At 36.5% G+C, this 22,508-nt stretch overlaps 2 protein-coding genes across 2 annotated transcripts; both read right to left on the reverse strand.

Annotated features, from left to right (window-relative positions):
• Positions 1 to 2,784: 2,784 nt before the first annotated feature.
• Positions 2,785 to 5,292, reverse strand: LOC133668906 (serine/threonine-protein kinase haspin homolog). The gene is made up of 7 exons (XM_062088911.1): positions 4,659 to 5,292; positions 4,507 to 4,568; positions 4,304 to 4,434; positions 4,142 to 4,212; positions 4,013 to 4,065; positions 3,474 to 3,540; positions 2,785 to 3,211 (listed from the first exon to the last, which is right to left on the reverse strand). The coding sequence occupies exons 1-7, from the start codon at positions 4,755 to 4,757 to the stop codon at positions 3,092 to 3,094; spliced, it is 603 nt and encodes a 200-aa protein (XP_061944895.1). The 5' UTR covers positions 4,758 to 5,292; the 3' UTR covers positions 2,785 to 3,091.
• A 6,563-nt stretch (positions 5,293 to 11,855) lies between these two features.
• LOC133668905 (uncharacterized) lies at positions 11,856 to 12,654 on the reverse strand. Its single transcript, XM_062088910.1, has one exon. The coding sequence runs from the start codon at positions 12,508 to 12,510 to the stop codon at positions 11,887 to 11,889; it is 624 nt and encodes a 207-aa protein (XP_061944894.1). The 5' UTR covers positions 12,511 to 12,654; the 3' UTR covers positions 11,856 to 11,886.
• Positions 12,655 to 22,508: the final 9,854 nt, after the last annotated feature.

Here is a 22,508-nt window from a genome sequence, read left to right on the forward strand (position 1 = left end):
GTTTCAGAATAACAACATTTGTTAATTGTTTGGATATAAATATATAATTGATCGATGGTTTAACACAAAAAATATAATTTTATATTTTTTTTTAAAATGTTTTATGAGTAAAAATATAAATTTTTATCCAACTTGTAAATTGAAAAATAGACTTCAATTAAAATCTGAGTTCTTATGAGTTATTCTAAACAATTAGGTGTTACTCTGTTATAATTAGATGAGAATATGCTCTAGACAGATTACGTGGATGACCTAATAAATGTATTTATGGATCAATAGGACAAGTTTAGACTCAGGAAAAGGTTTGATCGCGTAATGATCCATAACTTTTGATTCGACCGTCGGATCGAGCTCATATTTTTACATGAGTTTTCGAAGGTTGTATACCTTATAATAGTTATGAAATCGCTATTTTAAAAATCTCACCCAGGACACTAGTTTTAACAATTTTATGATTTTCCTTGCGAATTGATTGACCTATTATTCTTGAATTTAAATAAATGTTACGGTTATGAACCGCGATATCAATTAATTTTTTTTTATAATTTCCAACAGCGACATATAATAGAGGTAACATCCAAAAATATGCTATTTCATCAAGATTTTTTTGCCATTCATTTGCATTTTACACGCTAATTGGCAAATTTATCCATCGAAAATGGTTGTAGTTTTTCGAAAGATAATAAAAGAATCAAGAACCACCAAGTGGGCTAAAAAAAATGCCTGAAAGTTTAGTTGAGACTATAAGCAAAAAGGAGAATGTACTGCTGCTCTCGGCATCCATCACCCTATCTTAGCAAAACCTTGAGGATTTGAGATTGATTGGACTGTGTAAAAGGAGGGTACCTAAGTCAAATCTGCTGAGCTCAACAAATCCCACTAATTGTTTTTATTTATTGAAGGCCAAAAGAGGCTTTGGATTAGGCCTAAAACCTCAACCATGTTTTTTAGGCAGTTTCTTCTAATTTTTCCAAGCCCACCATGTTCTTAGCAGACAAAACATCCTGTAAAGGAACAAAATTAGCATTCATTCACATAAGCTGCCTGCACTTATGATTCATCTATGTAATAAAACACCATGTAGAAGCTTGTCGGGTCAATTGCATCAATCGTCCCTCTTCTATGGGAGTTCGATTAATCACCCCCCCTACTACATTCTTTTCACAATCAAGACACTTGATTTATAACAATAACGCACTTATAATTTTCTATGATGAAATAACACGTGTCCATTTAAAATAAGAAAAAACATTTGGAAAAATAAAGTAAAATTCTTGAAGTTTTCTCATTTCTGCACCTATTTATCATTAAAGCCATCACAGGATGAGGGTCCTGATTGTAAAGAGAACATTCTATAGAAGGATCTTATTAATCAAATTAGTAGTAAAGGGATCCAGTTGATCAAAGACGTATAGTAGAGGGACCACATGGTGTAATTAGCCCGATGATTGTCAGTAGAAAGTAGAAAACCAATGGCTTTACACAGTGACATAGATACATTAGTGGTGCCTTAACCTTTGTAACAACATTATTAGTGCCACTTTCTATGGGATATATAAGATATTCCAATGGGTAGGGACAACCCATGTGGAATAACGTAATGTGCTTCTCTCCTTTCAAGTTTTGATGATTTCAAAAGCACCTTGGCTGACTAGGAAACACTTCATGGCCGAAAGCAAGCACAGTAGAGAGGGCGAGAAAGACGGTAGTCATACCTATTGGTGGTGATAAGGTTGACAGAAAACAGGAATCCATGCATGAACCCTGGTAAAAAGAAAAGAAGAAAGAAGAAAGAAGAAAGAAGAAAGAAGAAAAAGAGAAGATAAACTAAGCCCTAACAGAGATATTGGTACTTTAATATCTGATATATTGCCTTTTTCTAATCTAGTTTTGCCCCTTACTTTCTAAATGACGGATAAAATCAGTGTCATATCAAATTCCTTCATCAAAGCATTAGAGGCCTGGGATGTGCTAAGCATAATCTGCCTATAACTGATACTCACATTTCGAGTCATTTGCTGCTATAGAATCAGAGATTTAAAGAAAACAGATGCTAATTAATGACGTTCATCAAATTGTGTGTGTCCACACCTTTTGGAACATACCATGCTGGTTCCTGGTTAAGAGGATAGAAAGTGGTGTATCTCATCTTTGAATTCTTTCCATACTCTTCCAAGAGTTGTTTTTGGGCAGCCAGTGAGCATATTTTTGCTTGATAAAGGAAAAGGAAAGGGAAAGAAAGATTAAAAAGTTAATAGAAGCTAAAGTAACTTTTGTTAGAGCAACAATCTTGAGTGACATCATTTGCTGCACTGTGCTTTTGAGTGTGCACACTAAAAAGATTCAGAAACAGCAAGTTGCAGGTAGTTCATGAAAATATAACGCACGAGAGAGACCACCGCCCTTCAGTTTATTGTTGGAGTTACCTACAAATCCAGAGAGTGCCCCTTGCTAGTTTCTGCATTATTGTACAGATTTTGCTCAAAAGATGTCAAGTATTACTTGCACTTCGCTATCAGCGAGGACATTTGTAATTCCCATCATCAAGGATTTCTACTTCATAGCATGTGGTAGACAATTCTGAAGGATTAAGAATGAAAAAGAACAAGCCAAAACTAGTAGGATGATTAACCATCTATTCTGTAACACTAATCCATGTTTTGTCAGCTAGAATGTAACATTTGCATTCACTGAAAGCAAAAGAAGTAGATACACTCCACTAAATATACCTACAGAGGTGCACATATGAATCCCATCAATTCTTTGAGGAAGAACAGAGTCAAGTGATTCAGCATTCAAACTTTATTGCAAAGTGACCAAAAAGACAGTATAAAACATTGGGCAGCCTTACATGCCATCCACAGCCAGTTAAAGATCAGATCAACTTAGTGAACTTCAAATCAATGACATGAACTCTCTTTTCCTATGTTACTTGCACACTTAACATGGTGCATGTGTTCTAAAGATTATCACAAACTTTTGTCAGTCATGTCCTCCAATCATCACAAGATGCTAGTTGAGTCATAACTAGCATCTATGTTATAATTACAAAAAACTTTGATTGCATATTCCTTCTCACGGCTCATTTTATTTACAAAACAAGCAAGTTGCTGAAGAAGGGATCCAAAATAATGGCTTCCTTAGCTGAATTATACTTGCTGAGACGCCTTTTCAATGAGTGCAAATCTCCCTCGTTTTTTGAAGAGCGATCCTGGTATCACATTAACACTAAGTTAAGCACATAAAAATCTAACAATTACAGTCAAAATGGTTGTATAAGATTAGGATGCAGCAAAAACCTCTGTTTCTTTTTCATGGAACATATTAGCTTTCAATATATGAAAAGTTTTTAGGAGCCATGACTATGCTACACGCTGCTAGGAGGTGCTTTTATGTTAAGCAACAAAACGTGGAAAATTTGATAAATAAAAAAGATACCTCATTTCATAGTCTGTAGAAAAAGAGAGACTTACAAAAGATTTCTTCAGGAGCAATATGTCCACCAAGTATATCAACCACAATACATTTGTCTTGGGAAAGCTGTAGAAAATGAGACAAAACAGTCATACCATCTTTCCAATAACCAAACATGAAGTTTTGATAAGCTAGAAGAAAAGCCCCTGAGGCCTGAGCAAGTAAGAGAAAAAAAAGTAAAAACAACATTTTTTTGTCTTTCCTAGTGCTTGAAACCAAGACACCCTGATACAACAGGAAAAACAGCTGTGAAAATGACTCGAATGCATTTCTCCAAAATGTGACTTAGGGTTGTAGAAGAACATATGATTGCTTGTGATACAGCACAGGCAACCACATATGCAACATATCAGGAAAATATTTGTGCTGCACTGGATTACATTTTGCAAAAATAGGCTGTGCATATATGTTCAGCTGAATTGGCATAGATTTTAACTGTTTCATATCTAATGCCTTTTGAGCAAATGAAGTAGAGTAAAAACACCAGCATGCTCCTCTTATGTGTTCAAGAAAGATGAAAAGCGATCAACAATATCACCTTCCTTCCCAGAAGTCTCCAGTTACTTCCTTCATCTTCCTATACGTTTCTGCCTGCACATGATGTTAGGAATCAATTAGCCAATATTCTGAAATAAACAGGACCTACAGCTTGTATTGTGGCTCTTGCCTGTCTATCTCCTTTCGGGCCCTTAAAGAGATAAGGGTCCGAGGTTAAGTCCAGGAAGAGTATATCTTGACCTGTGTAAATAAGGGTCTGTTAGCTTATCATGAATCAAGTAAAATTCTAAACATTTATGTGGATAATATTAAGAAAAATTAAAGAACTCACCTGTATTAATTCTGGACAGAGTAAAATCAATTATTGAGATCAATAATCCTGAAGTTCTGAAAATCATTTTCTTCCCCTCCAGGATAAACTGCACTGTATTAGAGTCATTTCGACGCAAAAGAATGTTTCCCCTGCAACAAAAAAGTCCTAAATCAGCACCCATGCAAGAAAAACAATGTTATTTATTTCCAGAAACAACAAACCAGTGCAGGTCACGATGCTCAAATTCATATGCAGCTTCTGCGATAGCTAAGCCAGCTGTAACCTGCAGAGCACGATAGACACAGTAAATCTTGAAGGTGGCAGCTCAGTGAAGAATTGACAAAAAATGCTTGAATAAAATGTACATCATTACCTGAACCAATAAACTATGCACTTCATCAAAGTTTAAGAGCACAAAGCTTTCAAGGTCTTTCCCACCATGTTGTAGTACAAACACAACAAAGCACTGCATAAATTAATTGAACATGGTAAAAAAACCTATAAACCTTACTCTGGAACTTGCAGCACTGATGTCATACGGGGATTTTGCAACGTCAGCCAATTCAATGTAAATATCTACATATAAAACATGCATGTACATCGTGCGTGCAGGAAGCGGATGGATTTTTGAAAGCAGTCAGTTATGTCTATAAAAGCTCAACGCTAAACATGTTTCTCTGGAAACTCCTTAGGATGATCATTTTCAGAACCATGCTTTTCATCCCAATATTCCCATGCTCTGACCAAGGCAGGGTCATAAGGACCTTCGCACACTCTTAGACTGCGGATAAAAAAGAGATCATTAGATATCACGTACTGCAGAAAATCTAGAAAGTAAAAGTATTAGGCTGCAACAGATATGTAAATTAACTCAAAGATGAGTTTTCATATTATTCATAAGTTAAGTCTACCCTCTGCAAATCCAAGTCTATATAGCTTATAGCCATATGCTATTGCTCAGCTCAATTTGCAAAGCAAAGCCATTGAACAAACATAACACATTATGGATTTCTTCAATTCCAGAATGTAAGCCTACTGACCACACTAAAAAGAAAGCAACCTATTGCAGGTTATTGTTTTCAAAAGATACTAAGCAGTTGCAGAAAAAATATAGCAGTACTTGGATCACATGCTCTAGAATTTCGATGAATGTTGTGCAAGCGTTGTCCACGTCAGAATCATGTGATCTGATATTGTTGAGAGTTCGAGAAAGGATAACCTCCTCGAGCAATTCTTCTGATCTCTAGAACATGGAAAATCAAATGCTTCAGCAATAATAATCCACGAAGAAAGTGTCAATATGATAACCATGAGTACATTTCTGCCTATCACATGTTGACCATGAGTGACTTCACAGAAAAGTTATAAACGGAAATGTTGTTATTGTTTAATACCTTCTGTACTTCTCCATTTACCGGTAAATCCCCATCAATGGGGACTATTTTGCAGACAGTATTACCAGCTTCAAATGCTTCTCCATAAGTGCCTTCACCCACCTTGACAATATTATCTGGTTCACTGCAAAAACAAAGTTTTTTTTGTTACCAGTTTCAAGGATGAAGGAACTCAATTTAAATGACTCGGTGCTGAGTTGAGAAGAAAAAAAGAATAAAAAACTCAAGAACATAAACAACAGGTGTAACAACTGTAAAGATAAGTTATATGACTGAAGTCTGGCAGGTAAATTTGTGTGAATTACTGACTTCAGTAATGCAGTTATTACACATCGATCAATCACTTAAATAATACGGACCACCTCCAATCAATGAGTATGCCATGATCAAGATAATTCCCTGACCCTAAAGCACAACGAGGCAACTCTAACACAATATGTGCTTTTCTTCTCTCAAAAGTCTTACTTTCATCCTTCAAAAGACACAGCCAACAATTTTTTATAAGTTTTTAAGGGCAGATGTCTGATTACAATATTTTTGGTTCAGGGAATGCAAAATAGCTACAACACAACTTTCTACAGACCATACTGGAAGTTATTGATTCCAAGATAGGCTTCTGTTTCATTTTTCAACAAATGAAACTAATGATGGAAGGAACTAAAACACAGTTCAAATAAAATATGAACTGATCCATCATGATTTTTTATATGAACAGTCCAAATCAAAGTAAGAAAAAATGTTGTAAAAGTCAACCCCCGACCAAACAGCTGCAGACACCATCCAGATAAAATAATTGGTTCTTTGAAAAAAAATATTGTTTGGAAATGCATACAAATATAGAAAACTGAACAAGGTTTGTGTTGAAACTTAAACTCAATCCAAAAGGTCAAGGAAGGCAACCACCCACCGACCAGCCGCAACCGCCAGCCACCAGCCACCAGCCGCCTCCACACCTGCAGCCGCTAGCCGCCTTCACACTTGGAAAGTTTGAATTTTTGTATTTTGATTTCGTGTATAAATAGAGTGCCCAACTTCTGTTAAATTGTGTGGAGAGAATAGAGAGAAACACTAGAGAGAAAGAGAGGGTGTATTGTTAAGCTTTTGTGTTAATTAATTGTAAGCTTGTGTTTTATCCCCTCTGAGTGTTTCAAAGCCACTACCAGTGGTTTCTCCCACCAACAATTGGTATCAGAGCCTCGTTCTTTAGAAAACAGAAGTGTTTTGGGAGATATCTGAATTTTCAAAATTGTCAAAAACAAGTTTTGATCATTCCACCGTGTAGAGCTCATCCATACGAACTCACTGGCGCAAAAATCAGCTTGATCGGAGACCGAGGTAGCCTACACGCGCCACCTGAAGATTCTGCACTGTTTGACCACGCGCAGCTGACGCGCCCAGAGGTTGAAGACGAGTGCCGTCCACGCGCGCCATATTCAATTCATTTAGCCGAGCCGCGCCGAGCCACAAGCCGAGCCGATAGAATATTCCACAGAATATTCCCGGTTCACCCCAGCGAACTGCCCGCCGTACAAAATTGGTTTTTTGACTGGTTCACCCCATTTCTGACCCATTTGCAACAAATTCAGACCGGTTCCCTACTATTTCGACCATTCCGGATCGATCTACAGTGTCAGTTTGGCCAAATTCAGCTCCTAGAAGATGATATAGTCATTCAAAGAGTAAAATGACTACAGAAAGTACACAAACACTCATCCCGAAGCTGACCAAAGACAACTATGATAGTTGGTGCATCAGATTGAAGGCATTCCTTGGTTCACAAGAGTGTTTGGAGATTGTACACTATGGTTATGATGAACCAGAATCCAAAGAAGAAGAAGATGCTTTACAAGAGGCACAAAAGCTAGCCCTGAAAGTCAACATAAAGAAAGACAACAAAGCAAAGACGATCATCTATCAAGGTCTTGATGAAGACACATTCGAGATCATTGCTTCCGCTGAAACATCACATGATATATGGGAGGCTCTCCAACAAAAATACAAAGGTGTTGACAGAATCAAGAAGATTCGTCTTCAATCTTTGCGAGGTGAATTTGAGTTATTGCAAATGAAGTCCTCAGAATCTATTTCTGATTATCACACAAGGATTATGGTGATAGTCAATCAGATGAGGAGAAATGGAGAAGCCATCGTCGATTCCCGAATTACTGAGAAAATTTTGAGATCCCTAGATCCAAAATTTGATTTTGTTGTTGTCGCTATTGAAGAGTCCAAAGAAGTGGACAAGTTGACAGTTGATGAGCTTATGAGTTCTTTGCAAGCTTATGAGCAGAAGATTGTAAAGCGAAATGGAGATAAGACCATTGAGCATGCCTTACAAGCAAAGCTGTCTCTCAAGGACAGATATGAGCAAGGGGAGACTTCAACAAGTGGATATACCACTCAAGCAGGAAGTCAACAATCCAGAGGAGGATTCCAGAGATTCCAAGGAAGAGGTTCTTGGAATACAAGCTTTAGAGGAAGAGGTGGTAGAAACACCACCAGAGGAGGTCGAGGACAACAAGCATTCACTCCTAGAGGAAGAGGAGGTGGTTACAATAACCGTGACAAGAGGAATATCCAATGTTATAGTTGCAATCAATTTGGGCACTATAGCACTAAATGCAGAAGGAAAGCTCCGTTAGAGGTACGTGAGCAAGCCAACTATGTAGAGAAGGATGACAGAGGAGCATCTGCATTACTTGTCCAACAAGGACTTGATGAGAAACAGGAGAATATGTGGTATCTAGATACTGGAGCCAGCAATCACATGTACGGCTACCGAGAGTTATTTGGTGATCTAGATGAGACCAAACAAAGTCTAGTTACTTTTGGAGATACTTTAAAGGTTCCATTCAAAGGTAAAGGCAGCATCCCAATCAAGTTGAAGAACGACGATTCCAGCTACATCGCCGATGTGTATTATGTCCCAGCCATAAAGCAGAACCTGATCAGCTTAGGTCAACTTTTGGAGAGAGGATATACTTTTTACTCGAAGAATTGTCATTTGACAATTAGAGACAACAATTGGAGATTAATTGCCTATGTGAAAATGTCCAAGAATAGGATGTTTCCCTTGAACATCCAGTATGATGCAGCAAGGTGTTTGAGTGCCATCACCAACAGTGAAGAATGACTTTGGCACCTGAGGTTTGGACATCTGAATTTCACAAGTCTGAAGATGCTAACAAGCAAGAAGATGGTCAAAGGTTTGCCCCACATTGATTATCCAGATGAAATCTGTGAAAGTTGTGTCCTCAGCAAACATCACAGATCCAGTTTTGCCAAAGAAGTCAATTGGAAAGCAAAGAGGCCACTGGAGTTAGTACACACAGATGTGTGTGGCCCAATAACGCCTATGTCGATTGGACAAAATAGGTACTTCCTCACTTTTATTGATGATTTTAGTAGAAAGATGTGGATATACTTTCTGAAGAGGAAGTCAGAAGTATTCAATTGTTTTAAAAATTTTAAAGCAATTGTGGAGAAGCAAAGTAGCTACATGATCAGAACCGTGAGATCTGATCAAGGTGGAGAATATACAGCAAATGACTTTGAAGCCTATTGTACACAACAAGGCATCAGACATCAGACAACACCAGCTTATACACCACAACTGAATGGTGTAGCTGAAAGGAAGAATCGCACGATTCTTAACATGGCAAGAAGTCTGCTCAAAGCAAAGAAGTTGCCCAAGCAATACTAGGCTGAAGCTGTATCATGTGCAATGTATCTACTGAATCGCTGCCCAACCAGAAGTTTGCAAGGAGTCATTCCAGAAGAAGCATGGAGTTGTCACAAACCAAGTGTTACTCATCTACGAGTCTTTGGTTGTGTGGCATATGCAAAGATCCCAGATGCAAGAAGAAAGCTCGATGATAAAAGCGAGAAATGCATCTTTGTCGGATATGGTGAAAGAAGGATGGGATACAAGCTGTATAATCCCATCACGAAGAAGGTGATTATGAGTAGAGATGTTATCTTTGAAGAAGATAAATCTTGGGAATGGAATGATGATAAAGAAGCAGTCAAATGGATCAACATTGATTTGATCCTTGAAGGTGAAGAAGTACCAACAGTACTTGTAGAAGAACCGATTGTGCCAGCAGCTGAACCACAAAGTCCGGTACACAGATTCCCTGTATTCAACAGGAGGAACACACCAGGAGCATCATCATCAACACCACCATCAACATCCTCATCAGAAGAACCAAGAAGGATGAGAAATCTAGACGAGCTGTATGACGCCACTCAAGTCATGGAAGATACAACTCTGTTTTGTTTCTTTGCAAATAGTGACCCACTTAGCTTCAATGAAGCTATCACAGAAGAGAAGTGGATAAAAGCAATGGATGAAGAAATACATGCCATTGAGAAGAATGATACCTGGAAGCTGACTTATCTACCAGAAAACAAGAAAGCAATAGGTGTCAAATGGGTCTACAAGACAAAGAAAAATACAAAAGGAGAAGTGCAAAGATACAAAGCCAGATTAGTGGCTAAAGGCTACAAACAGAGAGAAGGCATTGACTATGGAGAAGTATTTGCTTCAGTAGCCCGGCTAGAGACAATCAGACTGATGATCTCACTAGCTGCACAACATAGATAGAAGATCTATCAACTCGATGTGAAGTCAGCATTTCTGAATGGCTTCCTAGAAGAAGAGATCTATGTTGAACAACCACTTGGATACATTGAAGCTGAAAATGAAGGCAAAGTATACAAGTTGAAGAAAGCTCTCTACGGTTTGAAGCAAGCTCTGCGTGCTTGGAATACCAGAATTGACAGGTATTTTCAAGATAATGGATTTGAAAAATATCCATATGAACACGCAATATATGTGAAGAAAGGAGCAGATGGCAGCATCTTATTTGCGTGCCTATATGTTGATGATTTGATATTCACCGGCAACAACCCTACCATGTTTGAAGACTTCAAACGAAGCATGGTATAGGAGTTTGAGATGACTGACATTGGTCTAATGTCACATTTTCTTGGCTTGGAAGTAACGCAGAAAGAAGAAGGGATTTTTGTATCCCAAAGCAGTTACGCCAAAGATATTCTTGAAAGGTTCAAGATGGAAAGCTGCAATCCGGTATCAACTCCAGTTGAGAATGGAGTAGAATTGAGGAAGAGTAAGGTTGGAAATGTTGATCCAACTTACTTCAAAAGCTTAGTAGGAAGCTTGAGGTACTTGACATGTACCAGACCGGATATACTCTACGGAGTCAGACTCATCAGCAGATACATGGAGACGCCAGACCAGTCTCACTTGAATGCAGTCAAGAGAATTCTTCGCTACATCAAAGGCACAATGAATGAAGGTATGTTTTATACCTCAAGTAAAGACTTTAATCTTGTAGGCTACTCGGATAGTGATTGAGGTAGAGATCTGGATGAAAGAAAAAGCACAACAGAGTTTGTCTTTTTCATGGGAGATACATCTTTCACATGGTCATCCAAGAAGCAATCGATTGTCACGTTATCAAGCTGTGAAGCTGAGTATGTTGCTGCCAACTCAGCTGTATGCCACTTAATATGGTTAAGGAATATGCTGAAGTTTTTGGGATTTCCTCAAGAAAATCCTACGGAGATTTATATTGACAATCGATCAGCAATCGTATTGGCAAAGAACCCAGTGTATCATGAGAGGAGCAAACACATTGATACACGTCATCACTTTATCCGGGAACATGTGAAGAATGAAGAAGTCCAACTGATATCTTGCAACACAAATGATCAAGTTGCTGACATCTTCACAAAGCCATTAAAAGGATAAGTATTTATCCGATTAAAGTTCATGCTTGGCATGATATCCCTCGATTGAGTTTAAATGGGAGATTTGTTGAAACTTAAACTCAATCCAGAAGGTCAAGGAAGGCAACCACCCACCGACCAGCCGCAGCCGCCAGCCGCCTCCACACCTGCAGCCGCCACCCGCCTTCACAGTTGGAAAGTTTGAATTTTTGTATTTTGATTTCGTGTATAAATAGAGTGCCCAGCTTCTATTAAATTGTGTGGAGAGAATAGAGAGAAACACTAGAGAGAAAGAGAAGGTGTGTATTGTTAAGCTTTTGTGTTAATTAATTGTAAGCTTTTATTTTTGTAATAAAACTTTGTTTTATTCCTTCTGAGTGTTTCAAAGCCACCACCAGTGGTTTCTCCCACCAACAGTTTGCACGCATGCATTGTTTAATGACCTCTTGTGAGTCAACAATATGAATATATGTGAGAGCATCGTGTAGGGGAAAAGAGCAGCTGCACGATGGGAAAAAGAACAAACCAATATTTAGAGAATACTTCCAGCAATGTCAAGGGAACTGACTGTCCACAGACTGCCAATAGCGCAGCAAATGGATCCCCATAATCACGATCTGATATAGTAGACGTTGAAGCTAAAGACAGTTTCTTAATTGCACCTTCAATGCCTTCACAACCCTCATCACACACCAACATAGAACTGCTCTTTTGTGAAAGAGAATTCCTTTCAAGTACATCTATACTTTGTAGATATGATTTAATTCTACTCTGGACAGAATGCGTTTTCGAATTAGTCTTCAAATCAGGATTTTCTGGAGTTATTAAATCCACAATGTTCAAGTCATGATCTGATAAAGTAGACGTTGAAGCTAAAGACAGTTTCTTAACTGCACCTTCAATGTCTTCACATCCCTCATCACACACCAAAATAGAACTTCTCTTTTGTGTAGGTGAATTCCTTTCAAGTACATCTTTACTTGGTAAATACGATTTAATTCTACTTTGGACAGAATGCGGTTTCGAATTAGTCTTCAAAACAGGTTTTTCTGGACTTATCAAATCCACAATGTTCATGTCATGATCTGATAAAATAGACGTTGAAGCTGAAGACAGTTTCTTAGCTGCTCCTTCAATTTCTTCACAACCCTCATCAAGTGAATTCCTTTCAAGTACATCTTTACATGGTAAATACGATTTAATTCTACTCTGGACAGAATGCAGTTAATTAGTCTTCAAAACAGGTTTTTCTGGAGTTATCAAATCTACAATGTTCAAATCATCGCCACACATAGGTTCCAAGGGAGGCATGGTTGGAGTTCCTAATAACTTTGAAAGTGTACTAGAAGGCCCACAACTTTAGTTTAACTTCTTCGCAATAAAGCCAATTCTCTTATCTTGATGACAAATGTGGTATAGCAACCGCATCAGTTTCATTGTCTGTGGCCCATGTACTAGAGCTTTTCGGAGATGGGCTCTCTTCCAGCAACTCAAAAGCATCAACCTCTTCAAAGTATTGCTTTTCTTTCTAAAAATCGGGATGTTATGCTGCTTTTTCCTTCAAACACCAGATATCAAAGCACAAACTTTACAAGGAATCAGAAAAGGAAGAAAAAAAAATTAGTGCTAGAAACTTGAAAGAGCAAATGCAGTCTAGAAGAAACCAGAATGGTAATAACAAAACATAAGAGAACACGGAGGAAATAATAATGGAGATAACTTTTGGAACGAGTGGTTTTCCTTTTTTTTTCTAGCCTGTTTTTGTCGAGGCTGATTGTCCACACAAGCAGCAACAGCTATACTTATCCTCCCTCTGAGTCTAGCACAAAATAATACCATTGCAAAAGGGGCATGCTAGTTAAGTTTGAGAAAAAAAGATTATAGCTTACATGACAGCATCTCGATTCTCAAACGCTGAAAATGTACTAGCCATGAATTTTCCTAGCATTACGTGAGTAACACACAGCACACACGAAAGTGAAAAGGAAAGAGCATGTAGAACGAGGATACTTGCAAATAATAGAACACATCAAAGCCTAATAATTCTACAGTTCGAAACTAGAATAGCACAAGTGATATCCTATGTGAGTGATGATAAACATCAAGAAACAACAACAAGAAAAAACTTCAACAATCCACCGATGCAAGACCAAAAAGAACCACAATCAACAAGAAAAAGCCATCATTTAGAGTTCATTGAAAAGAGGGAATTGAGATGAATTAACCTGGTAGAAAGTGAACGATTCCAACTGACACGTTTAGTGGCACGACCACCACCACCACCAAAACTCACTCTATTCTCCTCATTATCCTTCAACTCCAACTGTCTCCTGCAAAACCCAGAAACAAAAACACAAAAAGTTGCGTTGAGCCAGTGGCTGATCTCTTATTGGATTCTTTCCCTTACCGATGTTCCCTCCGTCTTGATTGACAGCTCACCTCCTTTTGTTTCCTGCACTGATCACTAGATATTGCCAGGGAGGTTTCAAAAAGGACACTAATCGCGTGCCCGGTTGACCTAGGCAGGGGTTGAACTCTCAATATCCATACTCATATCCAGTGCCCGGGGAATGCCCAACCTCACGGGAATAACCAAAGAGGGGAGGGAAGGCTTTCGCTTTCAATGGATCTTCCCTGCCCCGTACCAGACATCTAAGAGGTTCAAGCAAGCCCGAGCCTCCGATCGAGAAACCGTTTCCAGCTAGTCTCTGCGCTCCTTTTGGACTTTTGAAGCAGAACTTGAAAAGAGAAAAGAAAAAAGAAAGGAAGAGCGGGGTGCTGTATATAGAGTTGTTGAATCCCGAAATGATATATAAAGCTAGAGTCTTTATCATTTAACATCACAAGTTGGCATCTTGTGGAAGTTATTTGAATTTGGTGTGGTGTTTGTCTTCTCCTGCTTTGGTAAATGGGTTGTTTTTTTTTTTGAAGTGATTGCCTTCCTCCTCCTCCTCCTCCTCCTCCGTCAGCAATGATTTCTGACTAAAAATCAACTCTTCTTTCTCCACCTAAAACAACAACAAAAGTGTTCCTAGCTACTACATTATATTGATAGTTTATGGTAAAAAATTGAAGATTTTAAGGTACCTGCTTTGGAACCCATCATTAGTACGATGCCTCAAAAGGCTCTGACATGCCGTGCCAGAGAATCTACTGATCTCATCTTGTCAATACCCTATTGAGATTACAGGGAGGGAGTTTTGAAATGTTGGAGTTGATGCCTGGGCGGGAGTGGTCTCCGATAACGTGTAGTTTTTAAATTGAGAAGGTGAAAAACCACAAGGAAAGTGACAAAACGCCGTCGTTTATTTTTTGTCCTCAAATAACTAAAATACCAGAACAATTCAATTCAATTCAATTCATTTCGGCACTAAATTGTTTTTGTGGTTAGAACATTTTTCATAAAAAATAAATTTTTTGTTTTAAATAATTTTTTTAGATGTTTTTAGATTGTTTTGATACGTTTATATTAAAAATAAATTTTAAAAAATAAAAAAAATATTATTTCAATACATTTCAAGTGAAAAACACTTTAAAAAATAGTTATTACTATAATATCAAATAGATTCTTAATGATTTTTCAATTTAATTTTAAGGTAGATTTTAGACCACTTATGAAATTTTTTCATTTGACTTAGGCTTGGATTTAGTAATAAATTAGTTTATATATTTGCGAGGCTAGCTGGAATAATTTTTTTTTAATTGTAATAAAAAAAGTCAAGGTTAAAAAGAACTATTTGGTATTATTATTACTGTAGCAACTTTTAAAATTTTTAATTTGATTTTTTTTTAAGGATGAAATTATGTCTTTCTTTACTTGCTGTTTTCTTGTTTCAGTCTGTCACAAATTCAACAAATCTCTAACAATATCAAGAAAAGCACCAGTTTGAATGATTTAAATTAATGAATGGAAAAAGGCAACACGCGCCTTTATGCTTTCCATACTGAGGGTCATCACATACCAAGACATTTCTAATGTTTTTTCAAGACAAATCTCTAACAATATCAAGACACATCTCAAGCTGGTTGCACATAAAGTTCTGGTTTATCCTTGAAATCTGCGAAACATTGACATCTGCAACACGAGTGAAAGAGCTTAGGACCGGAGATCATATGATAATATGTTACCTGATCTGGCTTCTTGTCTTGAGGATCAAGAGTACGTATACTGCTTGTCATCCCAATTTTCAGACTGCCAATGAAGATGTTATATTGCTATCAAAACCAAAAAGCCAACACAACAATAAAGTAACAGGTTACGATGCTAGGTACTTAATTTCTTGGCCTCAGGTTCATTGATTTTCATTGGCGGGAGATGATCCCAGTCGGAGTAAGAACTGACAGTTCACTTCTCCATGCTAGCTGTCAATAAAGTTGCTGTATGTGGCATCAGAATGGACGATCAATATGTAGACGTACATAACTGAGCTGGTCAGTCTCACAAGAAACTTTCTTCTTGATAAAGCTAGATATTGAGCTGCATACGAGCTTCTGCAGGTATCCTAAACTACCATTCTCGTAACCATCTCAACCACCTATATATATCACTGATTTCCTTCCTATAAGGCATTCCCTTCTGAAAGCCACTAGAAATACCAACAGAATCAAGAGCTTCAAAACGCCAATATGCAAACACAGCAGCTATGAAAACTAGCAATAGAGCAGTCCTTTCTTTGGCTTGGAAAAAGGGCATTAATCTGCTCGCAAGTTTGCCCTGAAACGGCGCTCAGCTAGTTTCAGAACGCTTGTCCGTACTATTTTAGACATGGAGCATACCAATTTGTTAAAGTTGGTTTCTTCATCTACACACGACAGGGTGAGCATGTGCACGGAAAAAATGGGTGATATATCTTCATAGATGAATTTTTATATATATCCTTTCCCAAAACCGAGACACAAAAATCCTCTACTGTTATATCTTTCACATTTGCATCACCTCCATCTTCCCCATCAAGCACAGAAACCCGGCTCCCAATAACAACCGTGGAAGCATCACCATCATCTTTAAGCACCTCCTACTTCGCCAGCTCAATAGCATGGATAGCAATAAGTAACCTCTTTCCACGCTTTTTAAACTCTTTATCAGACAGAACAACATCAACTGGTTTCACTTCTGGCCCGCGCTTGTTTGGATACCTTAATTTGTACCTGCTGATCACCATCAGAGATTCTATCTCCCTCCTCGTCCTCGTCAAGGAAAATCATTGCTATCAGTGTAAGACGAAGACAACCTTTTCTTGCCCTTAGTACTGCTTGAAGAAGAGCCCTTCTTAGGTTTATTATCAGATTTTTGGTCCATATACACTCGCCAACATATCACTTACCGATAGCAGCTTCCCTTCCTTCCCATCTTCATCAACTGGCATAGCCATAGCTTTACCATCCTCTTTTTGCTTCTTTGCCATTGCAGCAACATCCAGTTGGCCAGATTAAAAAATAAGAAATTTACTAGAAGAAGAGCACTGTCATTTTTTCTTGAAACAAATTCTTCAAAGGGTACAGGGTTGAATTTCTTGGAGTACAAGTTTTGAAATTAAGCTACGTAGATTGATCATTAATCATCATCAAGATTCAACATCTTGGATTATTAAACAAATCAATCTGATTATTATACTGAATTGATCACTAATTAAGAAGAAACAAAACCTTTCCTCTCTGTTTTTTTTTTTAATAATAAAAATGATAGATATTCAATTCAACCAGTAAACAAATTCTCCCTCACACCCTCTCTCTATATATAGCTTTCCTTCTCTGGTTATGATGATAAATTAATAAGCCTCTGTCGGCCCTTTACATTCTCAGATTGGGTTGGGCCATTTGGGTAACCAGAGCCCTAACCCATAAATTATACAATAGTAATTAATACTCTAACTGTATAATATGAATATCGGGTTGCTTGAGCCTTGTCAATCTAATCAAAGTCACAATCCATTTTTTTCTATATAAAAAAATAAAGGGGTCATAGTCGGATCGATTTGCTGTACTGATAATATTAATTATATCATGGAAAATCAGTGATTAGCAAAGTATCAATCACTTCGCGATTTCATTTCATTTCAAGGTGACACTTTGTAGCAGCCACAGGTACCTACCCTATAAATTGCATGGATTATTTTGGATAATGCTTGTGGTTAGGGGCGCATAAGCATCGATCCACACCGATTTATTTTGCATGCCCTCTTGCTTTGCTTGCTCTCCCAATAATGGAAGTGGTCGATCATCATATATAATCTTTACATATTATTAGTATAAAAAAAACATGGTGTTTCCATGTAGCTGTGCACTGTTCCCTTGCACCTAAAGACAGTGCAATTTTTTCTATTGTTTCTGGCACGTGAAAAGGAACATTTTTGTCTCTGGATTTCTCGACTTTATTTAATATATACTTGTAGTTTAATTTATGCAATTATATTTTCATTGTATTTAAGTTCTTAAAAATAAAAAAAGAGAAAAAAAAAAAGGGAATTCGACCAATCCTAGAGCGAGGTTATGTTCTTTCAAATCACAATTTGTTATGATTTCTTCTTCAAAATTTCACTTCAAATTATAAAGTCGAGCAACCAGCTTCCCTTCATCTTAACTTGATGGAAAAAAAAGTGAAACATCATTATCGTAATATTTGTTTTTTTCTCACACACGACAAACAAGAGCCCATTTCGCTGAATGTACTCTTAATTAGGGTACTTACAGCGTTTATAGCTCATTTGACAAATTAGAGAATATCACCTTGGCAAAGAAGACAGGAAAGGAAAGTGCAGGGAACGCATAAAAGAGCCATTTATGGACACATGTATAGAAATTTGCAAGGAAGAAGACTTCTTCACACGCACACAATTGAAAAGGATTTATGATGCTGATGATAAGTAAGAATCTCCTCGACGAAAAGAAAAGGAAAAAGAAAATCTTGAGAACTTGGCTTGCATGCTTAATTAACTGCTAAAAAAATATTAGGCATTATTCACAAGCAAGAGTTGCGCCATATCAATATTATTAATAGATTAATTTGATGACTTGTTAACCCAGTTTTTAATTTTTATGAGAGATAATATAAATTATATCTTGAAACCTCATTATTTAAGTTGAATTAGTTATTTGATATGATATGAGAGTCTTGATGACCAAATGGTTATGAGTTTGAATCTCATCATCTCTATTTATTTGATAAAAAAATTAAGCATAAGTTAATATGAACCAATGTAAATTTCAAGTTTAAAAGGCTTTCATTTAAGGAGATACGTTAAAGAATAATAAAAATTATATATTGGGATTTCATGGATTGAATTAATTATTTGAAAGTTTATACTAAATTAAAAACAAAAACAAAAATCAAAATAAATCTAATTTATTTAATCTAACAAATTAACTCATTTAATTTTTGAACTCACGTTAACAGCTTAAAAGTCTGGCCTAAACCACGAATAAGGTTATGAACTGGTTTAATAATTTTTTTTTATAACCTCTAAGTTTGCCATTGGTTGCACGTAGAGGAGTGGGAAAAAGATTCGAGAAATTAATATTATCATACTCTTTAAAGAGGTTTGCTCGAGGGCACAAAATTCTAAGCAATCGATGCTTAACAGCTCTTCACGTCGTGGGCCATGATGGGTCCATGTATATATTTCCAGATTTGGCTACAAGATATTGACACATCATGTCTAGATTATCAAAAAGCCAAACTTAAAGCTTTAATTAAGCACATAATTATTATGACTAGAGTGCGATCAATCAAGTCCCATAGTCCCCGGGATCATAGAAATCAAATCCAATCTGATTTTTAAGCAAATGGGTCACGGGCTGATTAAATTAAGTTTAGTAACATGAGAGATTGCAGCTAGATTAACTCTACAGCGCTTGCTTTATAACTCACAGTTGGTAGATGCCTCATCAGCAGATAACTTTTTCTCTAATTTAGTACTTGTATGATTTTCACGAGATCACAATTACGTTAATCAAATCCAACATGGACCCGTTTCTCAGTTGAAGATTTGTGTGTTTATATGTAAAAGTTCTCAGCTTTGATTTCCCCCCCCTCCGGATCCCTCAAAGTAACCAAAGGCAGTACTGTCAAACTTTCTGTCTAATCCAATCTTAAAGTTTCTTTAAGAATACCCTTTGCGTGCATGAAATTCAATAATACATGATTCAAGTTTTTCGATGCTGGGTATGGATGTTCTAAGTTGGAATCCACGTTTGAGGCTGCAAAAAAGAAATTTCCAGTCCTGAGGTTAATAATAAGTGAAGATGCTGGCAAAAAGAGATTAAGATAATCAATTTTTGTTTTAGGTACGTTCCAACCACAATTTTAAAACTATTGGTTAATTAGCATGCATGATTTTATTTAAATTACAACTATAAAAACTACCGCAATATATATTAAACAAATGTATATTAATTTTAACATCCATTAATGGACTGGTGGCTTGGCTGATCTAGCAAATCTGGTAGCTCAAAGTGGATGTATAAAGCAAGAGGGATAGTATTAATTCATATCATCAAATCATAATTTTGTTATTAAGCTAGCTATTAACTCAAGTTTGCTCTTCCAATTCAGTACTACTCCAGTGCTGTGCTGCATTTAGTTGTGATTTTCCCGGCACAAGTAGCGCAAATTAAATGAGAAGACTTGAATATTAAAAGAAAAGGTGAAGAAAGTATATATATAGCAATATACAGACCATGGAGCTGGCATTATACAGGTAAAATGTGCATGCATGGAAGAATTACCACCACACTGAGAAAAGAGGCTGGGGCTGGTAAATAATTACTGTCATATATATCTTGGTACGTACGTATACATGGAATTAAAGAGGAGTTCAATAGAGGCAGTACATTTCAACCCACCATTCATGAAATCACAACCAAATCTTCATTTCAGTAGGGCACACTGATGAACCCACACGTCTGGCCTCTAAATTGTCTCTGCATAACTTCTTTACACATAAGAAAAGTAGTCATGTCTTGGATTAAAGACAGGCACTTTGTGTACATTATGAAGCCTCCTATTTCTGGTTGCCAATCAGGGATCGAGTCCCACTCCTAGCTAGCTTGATTTCGATCTTATCTGCTTTTCATAGCTCTCTTTTTATCGTCTAGTCTAGCTAGTACAATATCATGCATGCGCGCGTTTTTTCTTTTTTCTCTCGGGGTGTTTTTTAAACTGAGGCCAAGGGTTCTTTTTTAAGACCAGAGGTAGGTAGGTATACTATCAACAATCCTCATAGAACACATTCGGCTCGCCTTGAAAATAAGGCTTTTAAAATACCTTAACAGATAGGATTATAAAATGTAGAATTGCAGTCAACAAATTAAGGATTCAAGTAGCACAACTGGAACCACTCGAGCTTCTTAATTATATATAATGAGATGGATATTGTGGTGGTTTATCGATAAACTTACCAATCTTTAATTTCTTGTTGTATCTTTTGAGCTAACGAGTCTCCTTAGCCATCAAACAAGTTTTTCTCATCGCATTGATGCTGGATATAATTTCTTTTTTCAATCTGATCTTGTTAGATTGTGATAGTTAAATTAGAGTGCAAATCCACTTTTCATCACAACTAACAGCTAATAAATACCAGCAACTGTACGAGCTGACAAGATAAATATGATGAAATGTAGTCGATACATGCATACATACATTCATAAATTAAGAATCCAATATAATTAGTCACTAGCTAGCTTGAAGGTCGCAGACAATTAACAGACGTGCCAACTTGCCAAGCAAAAAAAGGCAAGCAAGAGCACTACATATATAATTTTTATAATTATAGTGATATTCTATGCTAGGTTTTCGCATATGCATGTCCCTTGAACATGGTGTCCCCTGCAAGGGAAGGAAACACAAGAGGAATCCAACTATATATTATACACACAAACACACTCCAGTGCTGGGTTTGTTAGGGTTTCTTTGTCTTATAGCTAGCACAAAACAAAATATACATATGGGGTATAGACCAGCAATTAGCAACAGGTACGTAGAAGGAGAGGGCGGGATTTCTTTTAATAATTAAATGTTAATACCCTAATAAAGTAGTATCAGAAAGCCTTAATCAATGGTCTGAAAGGATTATTATAATGAAACTGAGATGGAGGGGAAATACATACCAAGATCGATATGGACGGCTTATAACAGGAATCATACTGGCTTCAAATAAATAAATAAATTGGCATAAACAAATATATGATTTAGTTAATTAATGACTGTAATTCTTTTTCAATGTATAATTGCATGCATAATGCCTGGCCTTCTGGTACGATGCCAAATGAATTTATTTGCAGATAAGAGTGTGTTATTGGTTTAGTTTTCGGTTTATGTGACAACTATTCATGAATTGAAATAAATTTAAAAAATTATGATATAATAACCCATGTACACAATTAAGGACGTGATTCTTGAACAATTTCCATTAATAAGAATAAGGAATTAATGCATCAAATTAATGAATCCAAGATAGGGTTCAATTCAAATGATATTAAATAATTAAGTTACGGATGAATTAGCTAGTATGGATGCTAGCTCGTGATCAACTGCCCGGTCTACCATTTCAATAATTTAGGTAACCAAACGTAACAATTAGCTGAAATTCTTACCCTATGACTGTGATTTTTTATAAATAATTTTTATATTAAGTGACAGTTTAATATTGTATTTCTAGATATATTTTAAGAATATATTTACTTTTTTAAAAAAATATCAAATTAGTATTTTTTTAACAATTTTTTTATTATTTTAATGTGATATGTTAAAAATAAAATAAATTTAATTTAATATATTTTTAAAAATATTCATATTATAATATCAAACACCAAGCACGTACTATATTTTGTTTAAAAAATAAATTATAAGGTACTTAAATTTTGAGCAAGTGGTATATATAATATTACTGTGGTGGTCATGTTAGATGCAGCTAAGTCTATATGAACCTAGCTAACTAGCTGGCCAGTTCACCATTATATACGTACTAGCATTATAAATCCAATCAAATGGATAAACTTACCATCATCATCATGATTAATTAGAATTGATAAATACAAAATTTTTATATATATATATATATATATATATATATTCTCAA

Source organism: Populus nigra, chromosome 12, assembly GCF_951802175.1.
Source record: "Populus nigra chromosome 12, ddPopNigr1.1, whole genome shotgun sequence".
NCBI classification, from domain to species: Eukaryota; Viridiplantae; Streptophyta; class Magnoliopsida; order Malpighiales; family Salicaceae; genus Populus; species Populus nigra.

Bases quoted from the DNA above. Each gene is read 5' to 3' on its own strand.
- LOC133668906 (XM_062088911.1), bottom strand. From the start codon at position 4,757: ATGCAGTGCTTTGTTGTGTTTGTACTACAACATGGTGGGAAAGACCTT. The intron at 4,569-4,658 runs GTAATGATGTAC...CGTGCTCTGCAG, and splicing joins TGCATAGTTTATTGGTTCAG to GTTACAGCTGGCTTAGCTAT. The intron at 4,066-4,141 runs GCAAGAGCCACA...CATCATGTGCAG, and splicing joins GCCCGAAAGGAGATAGACAG to GCAGAAACGTATAGGAAGAT.
- LOC133668905 (XM_062088910.1), bottom strand. From the start codon at position 12,510: ATGAACATTGTGGATTTGATAAGTCCAGAAAAACCTGTTTTGAAGACT.